Raw genomic sequence first — 19,557 nt, 5'->3', positions numbered from 1 at the left:
ATTTTTATCTTCTTCAAAAATATTTACACCATAGCTGTTCCAATCTTCTTGTTACACAGCAGGAATTGTTAAAACCAGCCAAAATTTCTCAAATACACATAGCTTTGAATTTAGAAAAGAAAAGCTTTGCGCTAACTCTAGTTCTGTGAGCCAAATTTCAGCCCATGACCAATTTTGCGGTTGCATTAGAAATTCCAGGGAAATAGCCTAAGAGGAGACACGATCTTTGCTGTGCTTCTGAGAAGGACTGTAAACGGGTAACGCTTTGAAGAGTGAAGTATGTCAGAGACTGCAATGCTTATATTGAATATTCCAGCATTATTTATTTGATCAAAGTAAAATACAGTTCCCATTACTAAAAACTGAGCACAACTACAGTTGTTTACACATCCATATTTTTATGACGTGCCAACATTTTGCATCCTACATAAAACATTTGGTTTGAAAAATTAAAGTTCTCTATTTTGTTTCCTATCTTCTCTCATGTTGTCTCCCATCCTCTGAAGACATTTTATGTTAATTGCTGTAAGACTTATTTCCCAGACACCTAAATGGTATGGAGGACAGCAAAGAACAGCATAAGATTCACCATGCATATAGGATGAATGGCAAACTTGACTGTGACTGATGTCATTGAGAACTTGGAAGCATGAGCAAAGATATTCCAGGAGGTGGCAGTGAGCCTACGTTCCCATTTATCAGAAGCAAACATGGAAGGTTACATACATAATAAACTATTGGAAGTTAAAGACTTCAGACATAATCACTAATTTAAAAAAAACATGCATCGTGAATATCAATTTGCTATGTAGTGTACATGTAAATGACGACTCAAATATCCACCTCTAGTATCCTGAATCTGTTCTTACTATAGGGGTTATTTGTACAGCCACTGAACTCAGATTAGTAAATACTGACATTGCAATGCTGACACGTGCAGGGAGGGAGAAAACGCCACAGTTCTTCCTTCCACCTTCCTCAAAGTCTTAGAATTGGGGGAAGTAGTAAGTGAAGTTTTGAAAAGAAATTGAAATGCAACTTTGCAACTTGGAGGAGAGTTGTCCAAGCCACATTCTCCATTCATCAGCTGGCCATTCTGCTGCCTTTCCAGAGACAGAGTATTCCTCAAAGGGTACCTGAAAAACGAGCATTCTCTTCCCAGACGGTTCTGCTGTATTAAATACTGCATACTTGCCGTATTAGTCAAGGTGCTTCTACCCACCGGTAAGCTCTGAATCCTGTCTTTCTTAGTTCTACTGGTCAGTGACTTTCTCTTTCTCCTTCTTTATCTCTCGAAGGTTTTCCAAAATTTGTAGTATCAGATCCAGGCTTTAGTTTATTTGGAAAGTGGCTTCAGCACCTTGAAGATGAGCTGGCTCTGGAAAAGCATATTCCCTTATCCTAGTCCCAGAGAAAAGCAGGTAGGAGGTAGAAGGTTTGCTTTTGTGGCTCTGGGTGGTAGAGAAAGGAAAGGGAGAAATGAGGATAATGGGAGAGAAGACAACAGTTTAAATCTGTAAGGACAGTTTAGGTCAAGGTAAAAATAAGGCAGAACAATTCATTCGTTGGAACTGCCCTTTTTCTTTATACATTTTTTTTTTAAAGAAAAATTAGGGTTCTGCGTTTGCTCATAGCCAGAGAAAATGGATCATAGTGTGGTGTCAGGCTGACATGGGTAAATTAGAATCCACAGAAAAACCCAGCTAGTTTCATCTGACATGGCCAAACACTGAAAAACTGCCACCAAGATACTCCAAAAAGACACAGAGAATGTGTGGACATTGACAAGTCGAAGCTTCTCCTGTCATTCCCTGTCCCCACCGTGTCGAAGGACTGAGTGGATAATCATAATTCAAGCAACTATTGCTTTTTCTTCTATGGCTTTTGTCAAAGAGGGTACACTGACTACTGTTCGGTTAGTACATATCCAGACACATTCAGCTTTTGACTTCTCATACACAGCAGAGAAGGCTACAGACACATGACACTGTTACATCCGTCTCATCCACACGCCCCCACCCACAGTCAGACCAAAATAACAATCACAAGAAGGTATCTGTGGTAACGAACATTATAAAGGTTATAAATCTTTATCTTAATAGGCCCCTGAGAGTTTTTCCCCTTATGCTTAGGTGAAAAAGGCAATGAACAAGATCCTCTAGTTCTTTAAGTGCTTTGTGCAACAACGTCCATGTCAATTCCAAAATCTTTTTTGGACCGAGCCAAAAGTCCTCCTCCAGAGTTGCAGTCTCATAAGTGGCCGACTCTGGCGGTGGTTACTTTCCAGTTGTCCTGCCGTAGTTGCGCGGAAGCTGACGTGGCTCTTGCTCCCGTGCTCGCTGTAGGGTCAGTCCTGCAGACCTGTATCAGCGCTGTCACACGGTCTCTCAGCTTTCAGAAAGCGTCATCTGGGCGAGACGCTGGGGCTGGGGAAGGAGCCAGAATTCCGTGGTGACTGCAAAGGGATAGCCGAGGAGGTGGGGGACCTCTTGGGGCTACACAAGTCCCCGTTGTGCAGCTTCCACAGCAGCTCCTCATTCTCCATGGACAGTCGCTTGTTGACTTTGGACTCCTTTTCCAACGACTCCTGCAGAACGGCCTGCTCAGTGGAAAGTTGCCTTCAAAACAAAAAAGAGTGTCAGAAACCATGGAGGTCTGAGTTAAAAGAGGACTCCAAAATAATCTTCTCACCATTTTAAAATTTGAAAGTCCAAGAAACGATCTCCACAGGTACGTGGCTGGCTAAGAAACCCGAACTTAAGTGTGAGCTTGAGCCAAAAAACAAAACACACACACAAAACCCTTGAACTCTTTGGGCAACTTTAGAGCAGGCTGAGTGACACCTCTGCAAGTCCTCTACATGTTTTCTGACGATGTTACATTGAGGGCTGTTTCTGTTGCCGGGTTTTGTGCTGCTCTTTCTCTGGAAGCATTCTCAGAATCAGTGGGCCAGGGGCTCTGGGACAAGGCTTGCTTGCTCTAGGACATGGTCTCGATGTTTGGTCCAGGCCACTTTGGTAAAAGAATGAACTGCTATGATCATATTCTCCGGAGAGAAATTAGTACCCCTTCAACCACTTGCTTCAACAGCATTTCCAGGACGTACCTGGAAATACCAGAGTGTGTGGCAAGAAAGTGACACTGGATGTTCACTGAAGGGAGGTGCTCAGGAAAAATGGAACCATTTTATTTTTACCTTGAAATTGCCATGTGCTTGTCCATCCGGGCTTTTAATTCCTCATTCTCCTGCTGGAATCGCTTCAGTTTGTCAACAAGCGCTGTGTTATTCTCCACCTGGGCATAAACATGAATTTTAGGGTTTATACAAAAATCAAAAGTCAACAAAACCCCTCATTTCTTAAGGCACATTCCTAACACAAGCGCACTCTGGAGAGATTTAATTAAGGGAAATGTGATAGTCTACCAAAATATTTATACACTGACACACTGCAAAAAGAATCTAAAGCAGCAAAATAGAGCTTCTAGATATTATTTTTAAAAAATATATGCCAGGCTGCTGAAAAACTGACACAACAGGGGTAAGTGATTTGCTCCGGGTCACACTGTTTTAGGATTCTCCCTAAGAACTGGTGCCCTGCCCTGGGCAACCCTGGGTGTTGTGCCTCTTTCTGTTTCAGTGTGGCAAAACAAACCCTACAGCTGGACAGCCTGTATTTATCAAAGCTCTTACACCTTCCTCTGGTCAATTTTGCAAAAAATTAAAAAATAAAAAATAATAAATTCCTAAATTTGATGAAAATTCAAAGGCCGGCAGTTCAGAGTTGTTGGCAATGTTGATATGGCCTTAAACCCATTTCATGGTGACTCTTTAGCATTTACCTCTGAGTGGTCACACAACGCAGCAATTCAACAAAGCTCCATAGAGCACCACATGAAAGAAGAGACACTACAAAGCCTCCCTCCTCAGTCCAAATGAAGGTATGTTTGTTCTCCTGCTGACCTGCCCAGGCCAAACTTTCAAGGAAAACAAATCGATCATTCGAGAGATTAAAGGATAAGATCCCTGAAGACATTTAGTCACTTAACATGATTAAGAGCAGATTACATCCCAGCTCACTTTCCAAAGGTAAGATTTTATTTCTTGCTTGAGAGTGACATATCACAGTCAGAATTAATTCTATGTCCCTGTCACTGCAGTGTGTGACTGATCTACTTTGATTATGGTGCTTAGTTTAGAGCCTTATCGTTCTTAAGACATCCTATTATCCAGAAAATGCTCAGGACAAGCGATTCAGGTGAAATAACTTTCCAGAAAATGAATCTAGAATATAAGGAAAAGGGGACCTTGAAATGTTAATTATGAAGGAACTCAGGACAAAACACGAGATGGAAAAACCTGAAATTAGAGACTGAGCAGTGATTAGCCTTAAAACATTATCTCATGCAGTCCTGATAATGTCACAGAGCCAATTATGGGCAGAGCTAGTTTTCACACCAGAACTTTCTTACTTAAGAAAACCTCCCTGTGCTTTCTAAGTGTCTTAATTTTTTCAAAGGCCTGGAACTTACAAATAAGAAAGGCAACAGCGGGTCTACCCGTCTGCCACACATGCGCACTGCAACGCTGGCTGACATCATTATGATACCTCTTGGACAAGGCAAAAACCAGAAATACCATGGATCAACAAAAACTAAAATATGTTGGTAATTTTACAGCAGACTCTGTTTTACTGCACATGATTTTTGAGAAAAGTTTTGATGCATGAATGGGATATGCAGCAGCAAATTATTAACCAGATTATCTGATTCATTACTGGCTGCTGGATTAGCACAGTTCTCAAACTTGGCATAACAGGAACCGGTATGTATACTAGGTTGGGCCCATTAACAACCACACGTTCCTTTCCTTCCTTTAAAAAAGCAAAACTTCCTGATAATACAAAGTGCCCATATATCCACATGGGGGCTTAGCCATTACCTCCCTCAACAGAGAGGTGATAGTCTCTAGAAGAAACCCAAGACAAACCAAACCCCCAAACCAACAAAAGACCGAATAGAGAAAGCATGGCCTCCATGCTCCCTGTTGGTCTGGGTTTGAATGAGGCACTTGCTCCCAGCCAGGGGGAGAAGAGGCAAGCAGTACAGGCGGCCTGCACAGTCTAGAGCAGAGTACAGCGATGGCTGGGATCACATAAGCTGCCTTGCCAAATGCTGCCAACTTGGTGAGAGTCCTGGCTGGTAGCAGCTGTGTCTCAGGGTGGGGCCAAGACTGCCGGGAACACTGGGCACGCCCTGAAACACATGGTTCTGGACAGACCCGTCCCACAATAACATTACTTCTCTGTCCCAGAGGCTGCAAACTAAATTTTATTCATATTCTTCCTAATACTTGCTATTTGTCCAACAGAATTAACCCTTTTAAAGCACAGTAATTCTTTTAACACATTTTAATTCACAAGAAGATGAAGAATTTCGATAGATTATATTGCTCCAATAGGATTAATTTACATATCCAAGTGCTTTAAATATATGGAACCTATCTAGAGTTGGTGGTATATTAAAGTACTACTTTTACATTATTTCGAACTGAATGCTGCTTTACATGTTCCTTGGAAAAAACATCCCAGAAGGCAGCAATGAGTAAGCCTTTATGAAACCTGGAAAAGAAAATGTAACCTTTATCTCTTGTATAATTTCCAAATATCCTTAAGTAGCAGTTCCCCCACTCCCTAGTTCTCACGTCAGAGTTTGGTTCCTGTCTCACAGGTATCAGCCCACTTGGTGAGATCCTCGATCTGCTGTTCTGAAAGAGACATACCAGTTTCTCCATTTTCATTAACTTGACGTCCTGTTGGTGTAGTTTCTCATTCTTGATCTCTAACACAGCTTTCAGGCTTTCTAATTCTTGCTCCAGGTACATGATCTGAGGGTTTTTCTGGAAAGGACACAGCACACTATCACTCTGACTTATTTCATACAATCACATAGTCCAAATTGGCAATATAAAGGATTTTTCATTAGGTTTAGAGATTAGACAATCAAGGAGCAAATGACTTCTATCTTCTTCTAACAGTTTCAAACAAAGAGGTGAAAAAGAAGAGTTAAGATCACATTAATCTCAAAGACTTCGGTCATAATATTGAGAACAAATATTTTCCTCATTTATCAGTTAACATAATATAGAAAAATACTGGTTGCATCAAATATGCAATTAAGAACAAGACAAAACCTGTGCTTACAATATGGAACAGAATTATGGCTGGAGATTGGGCAATCTAAGTCCTTTACTGGTTTTTGGAGGGAGAAAAAGGAACAGCAATTCTAACGAAAGTCAGTAAGTGATCAGGAACACAAAGGCAGTACATTTTCAGAGCTCTCTGGAAAACAATAGGAATAACAGTAATGTTCTTTGGACTTTTTGTATGATGGGACTCTGTTGGCTTGGCCGTACTTCTAGAGCACCCATGACACTGTCATTTTATATTGTGACATGCCATCATCTACATGGCATATAGCACATACTCTCCTAAAATCCTTTCCAAAAACAAACACCACATCTTCTGAGAGCACAGCTCCAGCGTGCATCCCCCAGCCCCAGCCCCGGCCCTACTCCTGGCTTTACTGATGGAAATTCAACTGAGCTCACATCTAAGATTTCTGATACAAACTAACAGCATAAGATCTATTGAACAGATGTTTGACGAAAGAATTTCTTAGATAAGATTCAGTGGTGTAGATCATGAAAACTATCCTCCAGAGCAGTGGTTTCCATTCTGGATCAATCCGTGGGAAGAATCAGGGTACGGTTGTTTGGGGATTACTTAATCCAAACCCCTTACTTCGCAGAAGGAGGAAATGTCCTCCATTAGTCAAGTGACCTGCTCAGGAAAAGTACCAGAGCCGGGAAGGGTCACAGCAGGAACTGACACTCAGACCTCTGACTCCAGGCTCTTTCAAAAATTTCATAAATTTTATATACTGCTATTATTTCACATATGATTTTTTTACCCTGAAAATAGCAAATCCTATCTCATTTTTGTTAGAGGGAAAGAGCATGAGCTAGTCCGTCAATTTTTACACTAGAGCATGTAGAGCCTCATACGCTCTGCACCTTTTCCTGCTTCTCCGCCGGCCTGCCGCTTTCTCCGACTCCACTCACGCATGCTCCCCTTTTCCACAATCTCGGCACACTGAGACGGGGGTGGCACTAGATATCACTGCTTCCGTCACTTTCCTCCTCCGCTTTTCCAAAGTGGTTGCAGTGGAACCTCCTTTGCAAACCAGGCAGCTCTTTAAAACCTGTTCTCTGAACCATTAGTAAGGTTTTCACCCTGCCTGTATGTCTAGATTTCTTTTGAAATCATTTTTTCCTAAATATCTTCCAGTATAAATAGCTTTGATGTTTCCTTGAATATGAGCCCATCTAATTTTATCAAACGTCTAGAGGGTCTCCCAAGGAGATCATCAGCAAAAGGTGTCACTGTGAGAGCCACACATGTACTTGGCAAACTGGCAACAGATTTTCAGCAAAAAAGCTTTGCTTCGGCAGTGCCAGAGCACAAATATATGGAATATGGAATGAAAACGGTGGTACATAAGACAGGAGCAACAAGAAAAAGATACACGTTGCAGGAGAAAGTTGAGTTTACAAGAGAAATTTGTATGTTTCAAAAGTGATGTTTATCCGTACAATGAAATATTATTCATCCATTTACTGACACATTATAACATGGATGAGCCTTGGAAACATGCTAAGTGAAAGAAGCCAGTCACAAAAGGCCACATACTGTATGATCCCATGTATGTGAAATGTTCAGGATAAGTACATCCATAGAGACAGAAAACAGACTGGTGTTGCCTAGTACTGGGAGTTTTGGGAGGAAATGAGTGGCTGCTGATGGGTACAGGGCTCTTTTGGGGGTAATAAAAATGTTCTGGAATTACAGGCGACCAATGCATAACTATGAATACTGTATACTAAAATGCACTGAATTGTACGTTTTAAGAGGGTGAACTTTATGGTATGTAAATTATATCTCAATACAGTGGTTATTTAAAAAAAAACAAACAAGGTAAGGTCTTCATATAAAACCCTGATCTTAATCGACAGTTTTCTTGTTTCCAGAAATATATTGGAATTCATTCATAAGTCAGTTTTCAGGATGTAAAAAAAGACGCCAGTAAACAAAGAACCTGTTTTACATAGTTTTCAAAGCACACAGCAAGACATGAAAGGGACTCCAAACCTGCCTTATTTCTCTGGCTGCTGAACACTTAACTGGCTCTAAAAGGCAACTGAGCAGAAGAATTCAGTACTGACAGAGGAGCACACACAACTTACTAAGTTTGCTTTCTCTCTTGATATTCTTTTTTGTTCTTCTGATTTCAACTTTTCATTTAAATCATCATTTTCACTCTTCAGATCATTGATTTGTTTCTAAACACAATGAAAGGTGGAATGTAAATGTAAGTTAACCAACAGACACCAGAAATGTAGCACACGTACATCCACGAAACATACCAAAACCACACAAACATCAAGACTGATGACTTTGGGGAAAGGAAGGGGTATTGATATTCACCTACCTCTAAGGATCCCTGCTTCTTATTAAGCAAGTCCTCAAGTGCTTTCTTTTCAATTTCATGGCTTTTCCTGATTTCTGAAAAGAAGGGGTATTTTTTGAGGCAATAACATTCTATGAGATGACTATACTGTACAATTGTTAAAGCCCCTAGATGTAGGAGTTGATCATGAAGCAATGTGACTATGTTACTTTACACTTACCTGATGCTTTTGTATAAATTAAGCCATCTGCTCTCACAATAGCCTTAAGAAGTGGGTGGGGCAGATATTCCCATTTTACGACTGAGAGCCTCGAGGCCCAAAGAGGCCAGGAGACCTCAGGAAACACACAGGGTCCATCTCAGGGTGGGGTCTCGAGACACTGGCCTCCACCCCCTGCCTGGAGCCTCTGCGCTCTTTTCCATTTGCTCTTCATGAGCCAGACAGAAGTCAATAGTGAAAGTCATTTCTAGCAGGAAGGTGGAAAAACAGTGTTTACTAAATGTCCAACATGAGCCAGCCACTTTTACATCTCGTCATCTCCAACTTCACACAGCTCTATTTTTCTGATGAGAAAAGTCCCCGTAAAGGTCACACAGCCGGTTCTCACCACTCGCCCACACACAACTCTGTGAAGATGCAACTGGTTTAGTATAAAGACTCCGGCTACACTGCCCATTATGTTCTGAAAGAAAGGGCCTCTGATTCTTTTCCTTCTACTTCAACCCTTCCGATATGATTGATGAAATCATAAAAGATTCCTCATCAGTGTTGGTGTGCAAGACTGCTTAGTGGGGATCCTTTGCTGTGACCAGGATATAAACTGACACTTCCCAGAGACCTCAGCCGGCAACTCCCACCACCAGCACCTCCTCCACCAAAAAGCCTTTTAAATCTTTAAAAGTTCATCCTATTTCCTAAAAGGCTGGCATTTATAGCAAACTATTATTTGCGTCGTTAGGGTGAAAAGGCATCTGTTAACAATGAACAATGCAAAAAGCAACCAAGAACACTCCACACTGAATACCACAGGGCACTCTCTGGAAGGGAAAGTTCTGAGTCATTTCCGCTTGAAAACGATCCCGCTGTCCCATCAGATCTTATTCTGTGTAAATAGAGAAAAGCAGCCTTGCCTGTTAGTGAGGCTTCATAGGCCTTCTGCAGCAATTCTATTTTTTCCGAGTGGCTAGCTTCAATTTCCAACTTAGTGGTTTCATGGGCAGCATGTAAGTTGTCAAACTGTAAGAAACAAACAGAAACAATAGTTTACCAGTAAAACCCAACGTCTTCAGTTGAATAAACAAGCAGTAACATTAGGAGACTACACATCAGGGTGCATTTATGTTTAAGGGCTCCCTGACACACGTCAAGAACACGGAAAGAACAACCCACCCTGGCTTTGCTTCTCCCAACTCTGCACGCTGTCCCCTCAGGAACACAGACACACAAGCTCTCTGGGGTTCACTGATGGGAACGGCTGAGTCCATCACAAAAAGTGAGGATGTTTCACGGTGTCAGGGCCACATAAGCTCCACACCTGTCATTTGACCACTATGTCTTCAGCCCCTAGCACATGCCTGGCACAGAGCAGGCACTCTGTAAATATTTGCCAAATGAAAAACTGAGTTAATAAGGCAGCAGGGAAATTAAAAGAGGTTTATAATATACTACTAAGTGGGGTGGGGGCGTGGGTTTAAAACAAGTGCCATTTAAAAAAAGAAAAGAAAAGCAAACTAATGTCTATCAGTGAAACACCAGGATGCTTATGTAAGGTTACTTCTGGGCTGTGGGATAAAGGGTTGTTTTTAATTTTATCTTTTCCTTCTTTCTTTTTTTCTTCCCATCCTTCACTCAACTAATGTACATTGCTTTGATCATAAAAAAAAAAATTGCTAAAAATTTTTTTTCTCCTATTAAACCAAAAAAAACAAAGACAAACTCATCCAAGGAAGTGAACGACAATCAGAATTCAAGTGAAAAGCCATGACCAGGGGCGTGTTCCGGTTCCAAAACCACAGACCTGCTCTTGCAACTGAGTTTTATACTTCTCTGCTTCTTCGATGTAAGTGCTCTGGAGCTTTTCAAATTCCCTGGTGTAAAATTCTTTAAGCTGATTCTCTCGTTCTATTTTATCGGCTCGGTGCTGCTGGACAAATCCTTCATAAGCTATTTGTAACTCGTTCCTGGCTTTTTCTAATTTCTCACAGGTGGATGAAGCAGTAACTACAAAGAGGTGAAAAAGAAAAGGGAGGATGTCATTTTAATTTGTTCAATGTCCAAATTTATAATATTCTCAGACAAGCTATGATGACTTTGGAAGTATAAACATGATCATATCTCAGTTTTCAGGTGATCAGATTTTCAAGCATAAATACTACTATAGAAGTGAACTGCAGAAAGAAATAAGAGGAAATTATCTCTGGCAGCAATAAAAAACACCCCCCAAAATAAAAAACACCCCAAAAAACTGACTCCTAAGCAGTAAGAGAAGTACTTCAGAAGAGCCAGGCTCCCAAGTGTTGAACCTCTTCTGGCGTGGTGACCAGTCAGTGCAGTGACCACTAAGAGAGTGACCACAAACCTCAAAAACCTGACTGGCTGAGACATCTCTAAGGACAAGTTAGTCCACTCACCGCCAGGCAGTACAGAGAAGCTAAGACACAGAAGGAGCAGGAAAAGGTCAGAAGGAAGAAACAAAGGGACTTTAAGCGACCTGGTTTCAACTTGTTATCTCAAAAATACAGTAATACAAACCAAATATTAGAACCTATTAAACACAAATCTCTAGAGCATAAAAGTTTTAGGGGGGAAAAACACATTTTAAAATATATCAGAAGTTATTGAAGGAAAAAGATTATTTTAGGGCAGAGAAAAGGATAGTTTAGATCAATGGTTATTCTACCTAAGGAATGTGAAATTGGCTGTTTCCTGGGACGAATTTCCTACAATGATGTAGACTTGTTTTCTCAGGAATGTGCCACGTGGGGGTAGAAATATCAAAATCACTTGTCATAAATCAGTATTCTTTCAGATGTAAAAGAGGCCATATTGAAATAATGGCAAGAATAATGTCTACTAAAGAGAACTCTTAAAAATCAAATAAGTCCACAAATATTTATTAAAGGGGAAAGGAACTAACAAAAAACAACAAAAACACCGAAACTCAAAAACCAAATACTGTCACTCGATGCCTCACACAGATCAGGGCTTCATACCTGTTATCCTGTCTAACCCTCACAGAGGTCCAGTGAGAATCTTACTCCTCGCGGTATAAACAAGGAAACCAGCACAGAGAAGGTAAATAACTTGCCCACAGGCACAGAGCTAGTGAGCGGTAGAGGGCTGGATTTGGGTAAGCAGTTTGGACTGATCCATCTTCACCCAAAGCCAGTGCCCCTGCCATCCCCCAAGCTGCCCCTTGTGCCAGGGGCTGGTGAGGTACAAGCTAGGGCCACTCCCTGGGAGGCTCGTGTCTGACTGAGAAGACACAAACACAGAAGCAGCAACAGTGGACAGTAAACAGGGGTCCCCATGACTGGCACTTAAGGCAGTTTACATCCAGTCAGGGTGGACCGGAAGGTTTGGTCAGGTTTTTAAAAGAATTTTTTTTAAGATTGTGGTAAAACAGACATAAAAGTTACCATTTTAATAGTGTACATATTCGGCGGCATTAAGCACATTCACACTGTTGTGCAGTCGCCACCACGTCCATCTCCAGAACTTCTTCCCCCAATCAAACCCCACACCCATTCAACAGTGACTGCCACCCCTCCTCCCCACAGCCCCTGGCAGCCACCACTTTACTTCTTGTCTGCATGAATCTGACTACTCTAGATACCTTATATAAGTGGAATCATACAGAGCTTGTCCCTTCGTGACTGCTTAATTCACTTATTACCTCAAGGTTCATCCATGTTGCAGCATGTGTCAGAATCTCCTTCCTTGTTAAGGCTGAATAATATTCCACTGTATGGACGTACCGCATTGTTTATCCATTTACCTGTCAATGGATGCTTGGGCTGCTTCTGCCTTTTGTCTATCGTGAATAATGCAGCTATGAACACGGGTGTACACATATCCAAGTCCCTGCTTTCAATTCTTTTGTGTATATACCCAGAAGTGGTTCATACAGTGAGTGGTTCAAGTGAGTTGCTGAATCATATGGTAGTTCTATTTTTAATTACTTGAGGGACCACCATACTGTTTTCCATAGTGGCTGCACCATTCTACATCCCCACCAGCAGTGCGCAAGGGTTCCAATTTCTCCACATCCTCACCAAAACCTGTTTTATTTATTCAAATGTACATACTAAGCCATCCTAATCAGTGTAAGGTGGTATATCACTGTGGTTAATTTGGTCAGATCTTTTAATTGCACCATGTAATATAAATAAAATTCTGGTGTTGAGGGTAAAAACTGTACTGCAGCACGAGCAATAGTGGGAGACTGCACAGTGCACCTTGGGGACTAAAAACTCACAAGGCAGAAAGTTGAAGACTCCAAAAGACAGACGGAGGGCACCGCATGGAACATCACTGACAGCTCAGTCTTTTGGGACTAAATATTAAAAGTTCTTTTTTCTTTAAAATAATTTAGTAAAAGATATGACTATCTTGACTGCTCAAGAATACCCTCTTCACATTCACTCTTCTTTGATTACACCATTTACCACAGGAGAAAAAGGATTCAGGAAGTCTAATGTCAGCCAAATGAGTAAACACAACATTAGCTTCTCTCAACTAACTTTCCAAAGTACCCAAATAAAATGAAGGGTCACATGCTTTCTCCGAAGGTTCCCTCTGTGAATCCCACATTAGAACTTTATATGAGAACAGGCAATAGAAAAACACTTTGCAAGTGTCAATGAAGGCATCAAATAGTGAAATCTTGGTCTTGCCCAGCCTTTTCACTTAGTTCACTTGGAATTTCAGATATCAACAAAGCTAAAAAAGTAATAACAACAACAGCATGATCTGAGCACATCTGAAAGCTCATAAAAACATCCAAGTGAACCCAGTGATTCAGGAATAAACTAAAAGAGACTGTCTTTACTCTTTGGGCTAGAAGAGCCTCTAAACAGAAGTTAACAGGTTGGCTGGTTAGCTCCATTGGTTAGAGTACAGCCTTCAGTTCCCCATACCGGCCAGCCACACACACAAATTTTTTTTAATAAAATAAACGGAAGTTAACAGTACGCTACACTTGCTGGATTTTAACACACCTGCTTATAATCAAGCTACTATCAATTTGAATATACAATTATGGTGCATCGGACTTTAAAATCAAATAGGATATAGAGAAATTCTTTCACATTAGCTGCTGGACAGGCTGGTTTTGTTTTGTTTTTTTAAAAAAAGAAGTCCAAGTAGTGTGCAATTTTTTTGGCCACTGTGAGTGAGGTGAAGGGAGGACAGAGGGGAGGGGATGGGAACGGGGAAAGGAGAAAATGGGTCAGATGGGGGAGCGGGGGGTTTACTGCTGTTATTCCAATAGTCCAAAGTGGCAGGCCCGGCCCCAGTGGTGACATCAGCCTGCAGCTGTGCACAGACCTTTGCTCTGCTTTCTGGGCTCACAGTGCTATGTGGAGAACAGCTGGGCCGCGACTATCACTCACACAAATGGCTTTAGTTTGAATCGCATGGACTCCTAAGGAAACATTTACTTGGAATAAAGATTCATGAAATATTTTTAAAAGGACGCACACGTAAATGCTCTGTGAAGTGTTCTCAGAGTGCTCCTTGCCTTCTCAGACATGCTGGGGGGCTGGGGAGAGATGTCGCCCTATGATTTTAGGCCACAGACTTTCCCTCGTATGTATATAGATTTACAGTGCCACCTGTGCTTGTTCCCCCTCCTGTCCCCAATCTGGTCTCTTCTTATTTCCAGAATTCCACTTGCTTTCAGTCAATCAGACACCAAACAAAGCCAAAACCAAAGATAAAATCTTTCAAAATTAGGAATAAGCATGGAGTTTTCCCACAGCGACAGGTGCAACTGCTCTAAAGTTGTTGTTGCAGAAAGACAAGTCCACACAACAAAGTCAGAGTAGTCCTTCTGTCCTTGTTTTAATCATTCCATTAGTTGATTTTTATTTTTTAATTTTTATTGAATCAAAATTGATTATACAAATTTGGGGGGCTCAACATTGAGATATGTTGATCAAATCAATATTACTAGCATATATATTGTTACAAATCGTAATTATTCTTTATGCCCCTTGTCCAATCCCGCCCCATCCCCTTCCTCTCCCTGCCCCCAATCACCCTAGATTTTTTCTCTCCCTCTGAAAGAATAATGGTTACTGTTGATTTGTTGCCCAAATGATCTGTCCAATGCTGAGAGATGTGATCAGGTCCCCCAATACTATCATAGAGCAGATGTCTCTTCCATCACTATGAAATGGGCTCTGTGGAGACAGACATCCCCAGACATACCCCAAGGCACTGGCGAGGTGTGCCTGGTTGTGGGGGGGAGGGGGGGTTCTGGTCTTCAGTTCTATAACCCGGGTCCCTGGGCAGGCCCCAAGGCACTGGCGCAGTAAGCCTGATTGTGGGAAGGGGGTCTGGTCCCCAACTCCACAACCTGGGTCCCTAGGCAGACCCCGAGGCACTGGTGCAGTGAGCCTGGTTGTGGGAGGGGAGTCCGGTCCCGTTCTCCATGCCCTGGGTCCCTGGGTGGGCCCCAAGGCACTGGTGAGGTGTGCCTGGTTTTGGGAGCAGGGTCTGGGACCCTTCTCCATGCCCCAGGTCCCCAGGTGGGCCCTGAGGCACTGGTGTGGGGTTCCTGGTTGTGGGAGAGGGTTCCAGTCCCCGGATCCATACCCCAAGTGGGCCCTGAGGCACTGGCATGGTGAGGCTGGTTGTGGGAGGGTGGTCTGGTCACATTCCTCATGCCCAGGTCCCCAGGTGGGCCCTGAAGTGCTGGTGGGTTCCTGGTTGTGGGACGGGGGTCCAGTCCCCTTTTCAATGCCCTGGGTCCTCGGGTGGGCCCTGAGGCACTAGTGCTGTGTACCTTGCTGTAGGAGGGGGTCTGGTCCCCTGCCCCATGACCCAGGTCTCCAGACGGGCCCTGAGGTGCTGGCACTGTGTGCCTGGATGTGGGAGGGAGGGTCTGGTCCCCTTCTCCATGCCCTGGGTCCCCAGATGGGCCCCAAGGTGCTGGCACAGTGAGCCTGGTTGTGGGAAGGGGATCCAGTCTCCTGATCCATGCCCTGGGTCCCCAGGTAGGCCCCGAGGCACTGGTGCAGTGAGCGTGGTTGTGGGAGGAGGGTCCAGTCCCCTTCTCTGTGCCCCGGGTCCCTGGGCAGGCCCCAAGGCATTGGTGGTATGCCTGGATGTGGGAGTGGGGTCCAGTCCCTGGCTCTAATCCTCAGGTTGTTCCTGGGTGGGGCCCCAAGGTGCTGGCGGTGTGAGTGGTTGTGGGCAGGGGTCCCGCCCCTGGCTCCATACCTCATGTCCCCTGGTGGGCCCCAAGGCATTGGCAGTGTGCCTGGGCTGGAACTAAGTTTTTGTCCTTTGCTTACTTCTAACATGGAGGAACTTCCTGTGGGAACCAGCACTTGAGCTGTGTGGTTGAGCTAAATTGCTGCTTTGCTGCTGTTTCCCTAGGGAAGGCTTTTTGTGCAGCTCAGGGCTTAATGGTTGACCTTATAGGTACTTCCGGCTCTACAGAGACCCGGGGCACCTGTGCTGTGTAGAAACTCTGATCTGGGCCTGAGTTTTTTCATCAAACTGCACCCCATGCAATTCTGCATTCCCAACCAGTCTCCTCTGAGTGGTCCTGTGCTGATTGAGGGGCAGATCAGCTGTCCTTGCTGTGTCCCAGTGTTCTCCTGGTGGGCCCGTCTCTCCCACTGCCCATGCTCCAAATACTTCCCATGGGACGGGCCCTGCACTGGCCCCCTGTGATGACTCACCAGCCTCTAAGTGGCTCCCCTTTTTCAGCTGTTCTGGCTCCTGGCTCCTGCGTGGGTCCACGGGAACCCTATTAATGGTCTTACTCTCCTTGGGCCACCAAAGTCCTCTTCTCTCCTGCCGCCTCCAAGCAACTCCATCTGGAGGGCACAGCTGCGGCTTCTGCCAGCTCCTGCTCCATGTGCTCCAGCATTAAAGCAGCCGTGGCCCAAAACGCTGAGAGCAGTTTTTTCTTTCTCTCTTCGTGGCTTCTCCCACCTTCACGAACTCCATAGGTCTCTCCTCCTCTTACCCTGAGCTCCAGTGGGCCCAGCTTGGCTAATGTTACATTTTTATCATTGTAAATTCATTGATGTGTGGGAGAGAGTGACGCTGGGGACTGCCTATTTCACCACCTTGACCAGAACCCATTACTTGATTTTTAAAAGCATGTATATGATTAAGGGCACCAAAGACCCACTGTGTGACTATAACTTTGTACACACATTTGTAGATTACAAAAGCTATCTCCAGCAATCTACCTTAAAAAGAGAAATAGTGTTTTCAGGATTTAAGAAAAAAGAAACAAACCATTTACAAAATCACCCCTGAAATGCAAGGCCATGTTAAAAATTAGACGTCGTTATTTTCACTGTGGGATGAAATCAGCCCTGAGCAGAATCTTAGGCCAATGACAGAAGAAGAAAAATGCTAGAGACCCTTCCTCACAGTTTAAATCATGGACGTCTGAGCAAGGGAAAGAACATTTCATAAGAAGTGGCAACATGCTTGAAGTTTTGCATCCAAATAGTTATTTGGACGACATCTAGAAAAGGTCCAATGTCACAGTCAAATATAACCTCTGAAAAACAGAACTGGATTCACCCCAAGCCCTTCAGCAGTTATCCCTGAGGGGAGGAAGGAGGCAGAACCATTACTTAATTAGTCCTCGTGGGTTTTCCTAAGAAGGGGAGGTCAGACCTTTCTTATTTCCATCTCACAGAGACTCATCCCCCTTTGCTGACTGATAAATGTACTGTACAGAGAAAAACATTACAGCCATGGCCCTACACTGTTAATATCCTTTTGAAACTATACAGAGCTTTCTCTTTATATCTGAGTAGCACGCTTCATTATGAGACAACTAAAAATATTTTAATGCTGAAGAACATGAATATATGTCTTAATAGAAAAGAGTCAGAATACTTAGGATCAAATCTCAGCTGCACCACTTACCTGCTACATGATTTGAGCAAATTGCTTAAGCTTTCTAAGTCTGCATTTCCTCATTTTTAAAAAGGAGGTAATACTTAGTGCCTTCCCTACAGGGTTAAATCAGACAACACACGTGAAGCACCTGGCCCAGCACCTGGCACGAGCAAGTGTCTGGATAAATGTTACTGTTAGCATTACTAGCCTTGCAAGAGTCCACCTGTTCAAATGTGTTTAAAGATTTCTCAAAGACACGCCTGGGGTTCCATTACAGAAAGTAACAGTTAAAAAGAAGCACTACTTGTCTAGTATTCAAAGAAGTATGCATGTGCACGCACAGATGACAGGGTATTACAGTGTAGTACATACATCCACCTCAAGCCTTTCCTTTCTACTGCTACTGTTCTTGACACTATATGCAATAGAATTTTCCAGAGATTTTGTCTAAACCAGACCTAAAATATAACAAAGGAAAGGAGAAATAAAACTGGGGAGGTAGGGTCACATGGGAGGTCAGACTGTGACAGAGAGAAGAGACAAACAAGAAAACGGGATGACTCCCTCCCCTCCTGAACACACGCTTTCCCTAGGTGCACCTGGCAGCCTGCTGTGGGTGGTGACCCTTCCTGTCCCAGAGTTCACCATCTATGAGGCACATGAGACGCAGGCATTCAACTCAGCTTGCCTGCTTTGGGTCCCTCTTCCCAGTCCCTGGGAAGCCAGCCACTTGGTTCTGGGCTCCTTCACTCCTTGCTTCAACAGCTCACGGTCCATACACTTCTCAGGGTAAACATAACTTTCTTATCTTACTTCTCCTGTACCCCAACCCCAGAACGGCAAAAGGGGAAACCACCTTCTACTGGAGTAGAACGGTTATTTCGTAATATTACTCTATGAAAGGAAATCCTATCATGACATACTTCCAGGGCAAGTGAGTATGTTGGCGACACTTAAAGCAGGGTCTAATCTGTTTTAAAATTGGAGGCAGTGATATCACTGAACAAGGTGGCCAAGAAACCATTTTTTTAAAAGTAAGTGGACACTTTATGGAAGGGTAGTAGTCTACAGAACAGCAGAAGGTGGGACCCTAGACTATCCAACAAACAGGCCTATCCAACTTTCTGGGCCTCACTGTCCTGAAATACAAGATAGGAATAAACACGACCTGTTCTGCCAAACTTACAGTTTGGTGACAATAAAGTGAAATACGGAGTTGTTGTTATACTTTGTAGAGCAAGTGTTCACAGACTGTGGAATGATCACCTACTCATAAAAGATCCAGATTTTGCTTCCCCAAAGGCATGTTTTCAAATAACCAAGAAATCTGGCAGATATGTGGTAGACAAGGGTCTTTTTTTCAGATTTCAAAATTAGCTACAAATGGCTTTCTGATTGCTCTTGGGCACTGTATCAATGAATTAATATGAACCAATTTCAAAGTCTTCCACTAACTGTAACTTATTAGGAATTTACTTTACAAAATGCCTGCACTATCGAATCAATTCTCCCATAAATATTACCACTTTACCTTTAAAACTCACTTCATACTTTACAAAGTGCTCTGACCTTTACTGTTTCACATAATATAACAATGCTTGAGTGAATAAAATAGGCATTGTCATAAATCTCATTCCACTAAAGAGGAAACTGGAATAGCAGAACTGGGTCTAGAACTCAAGCCTCTTTGAGCTCCATGCACAGAATATCAAGCAGGATCTGCCTGGCTATGTTCCCAACTTGAAATCCAGAAGAGAGATGTTAACTCACACATACAGCGGACACCTTGAGGCATTAGGGCTAAATTCTCCTGCGGAAGCACTGCTGAAAAGACTGCAAGATAAGGCAGGTAAAAAGTTATCTTTTTTTCCCCCTACACTGATTAGTCTTGACAAAGTCTTATTTGCAAGTGGGCTGATCTGGCCCATGCA

At 43.0% G+C, this 19,557-nt stretch overlaps 1 protein-coding gene across 3 annotated transcripts in view; it reads right to left on the bottom strand.

Annotated features, from left to right (window-relative positions):
* Positions 1–298: 298 nt before the first annotated feature.
* The window catches only part of MTUS1 (microtubule associated scaffold protein 1), a 155,667-nt gene continuing 136,408 nt past the window's right edge, over positions 299–19,557 (bottom strand). For all 3 annotated transcript variants that reach the window (XM_063076522.1, XM_063076521.1, XM_063076523.1), the window contains 7 exons: positions 10,545–10,747; positions 9,658–9,763; positions 8,548–8,621; positions 8,303–8,398; positions 5,780–5,896; positions 3,197–3,294; positions 299–2,618 (listed from right to left, as the gene is read on the bottom strand). In XM_063076522.1, the coding sequence (XP_062932592.1) occupies positions 2,405–2,618; positions 3,197–3,294; positions 5,780–5,896; positions 8,303–8,398; positions 8,548–8,621; positions 9,658–9,763; positions 10,545–10,747 (908 nt within the window). In that variant the 3' untranslated portion in view covers positions 299–2,404. The remainder of the gene's footprint in view (positions 2,619–3,196; positions 3,295–5,779; positions 5,897–8,302; positions 8,399–8,547; positions 8,622–9,657; positions 9,764–10,544; positions 10,748–19,557) is intronic.

This window comes from Cynocephalus volans, chromosome 13 (assembly GCF_027409185.1).
Source record: "Cynocephalus volans isolate mCynVol1 chromosome 13, mCynVol1.pri, whole genome shotgun sequence".
NCBI classification, from domain to species: Eukaryota; Metazoa; Chordata; class Mammalia; order Dermoptera; family Cynocephalidae; genus Cynocephalus; species Cynocephalus volans.
The sequence above is the reverse complement of the archived record's forward strand: the minus strand, read 5'-3'. Positions and strand labels throughout refer to the sequence as shown.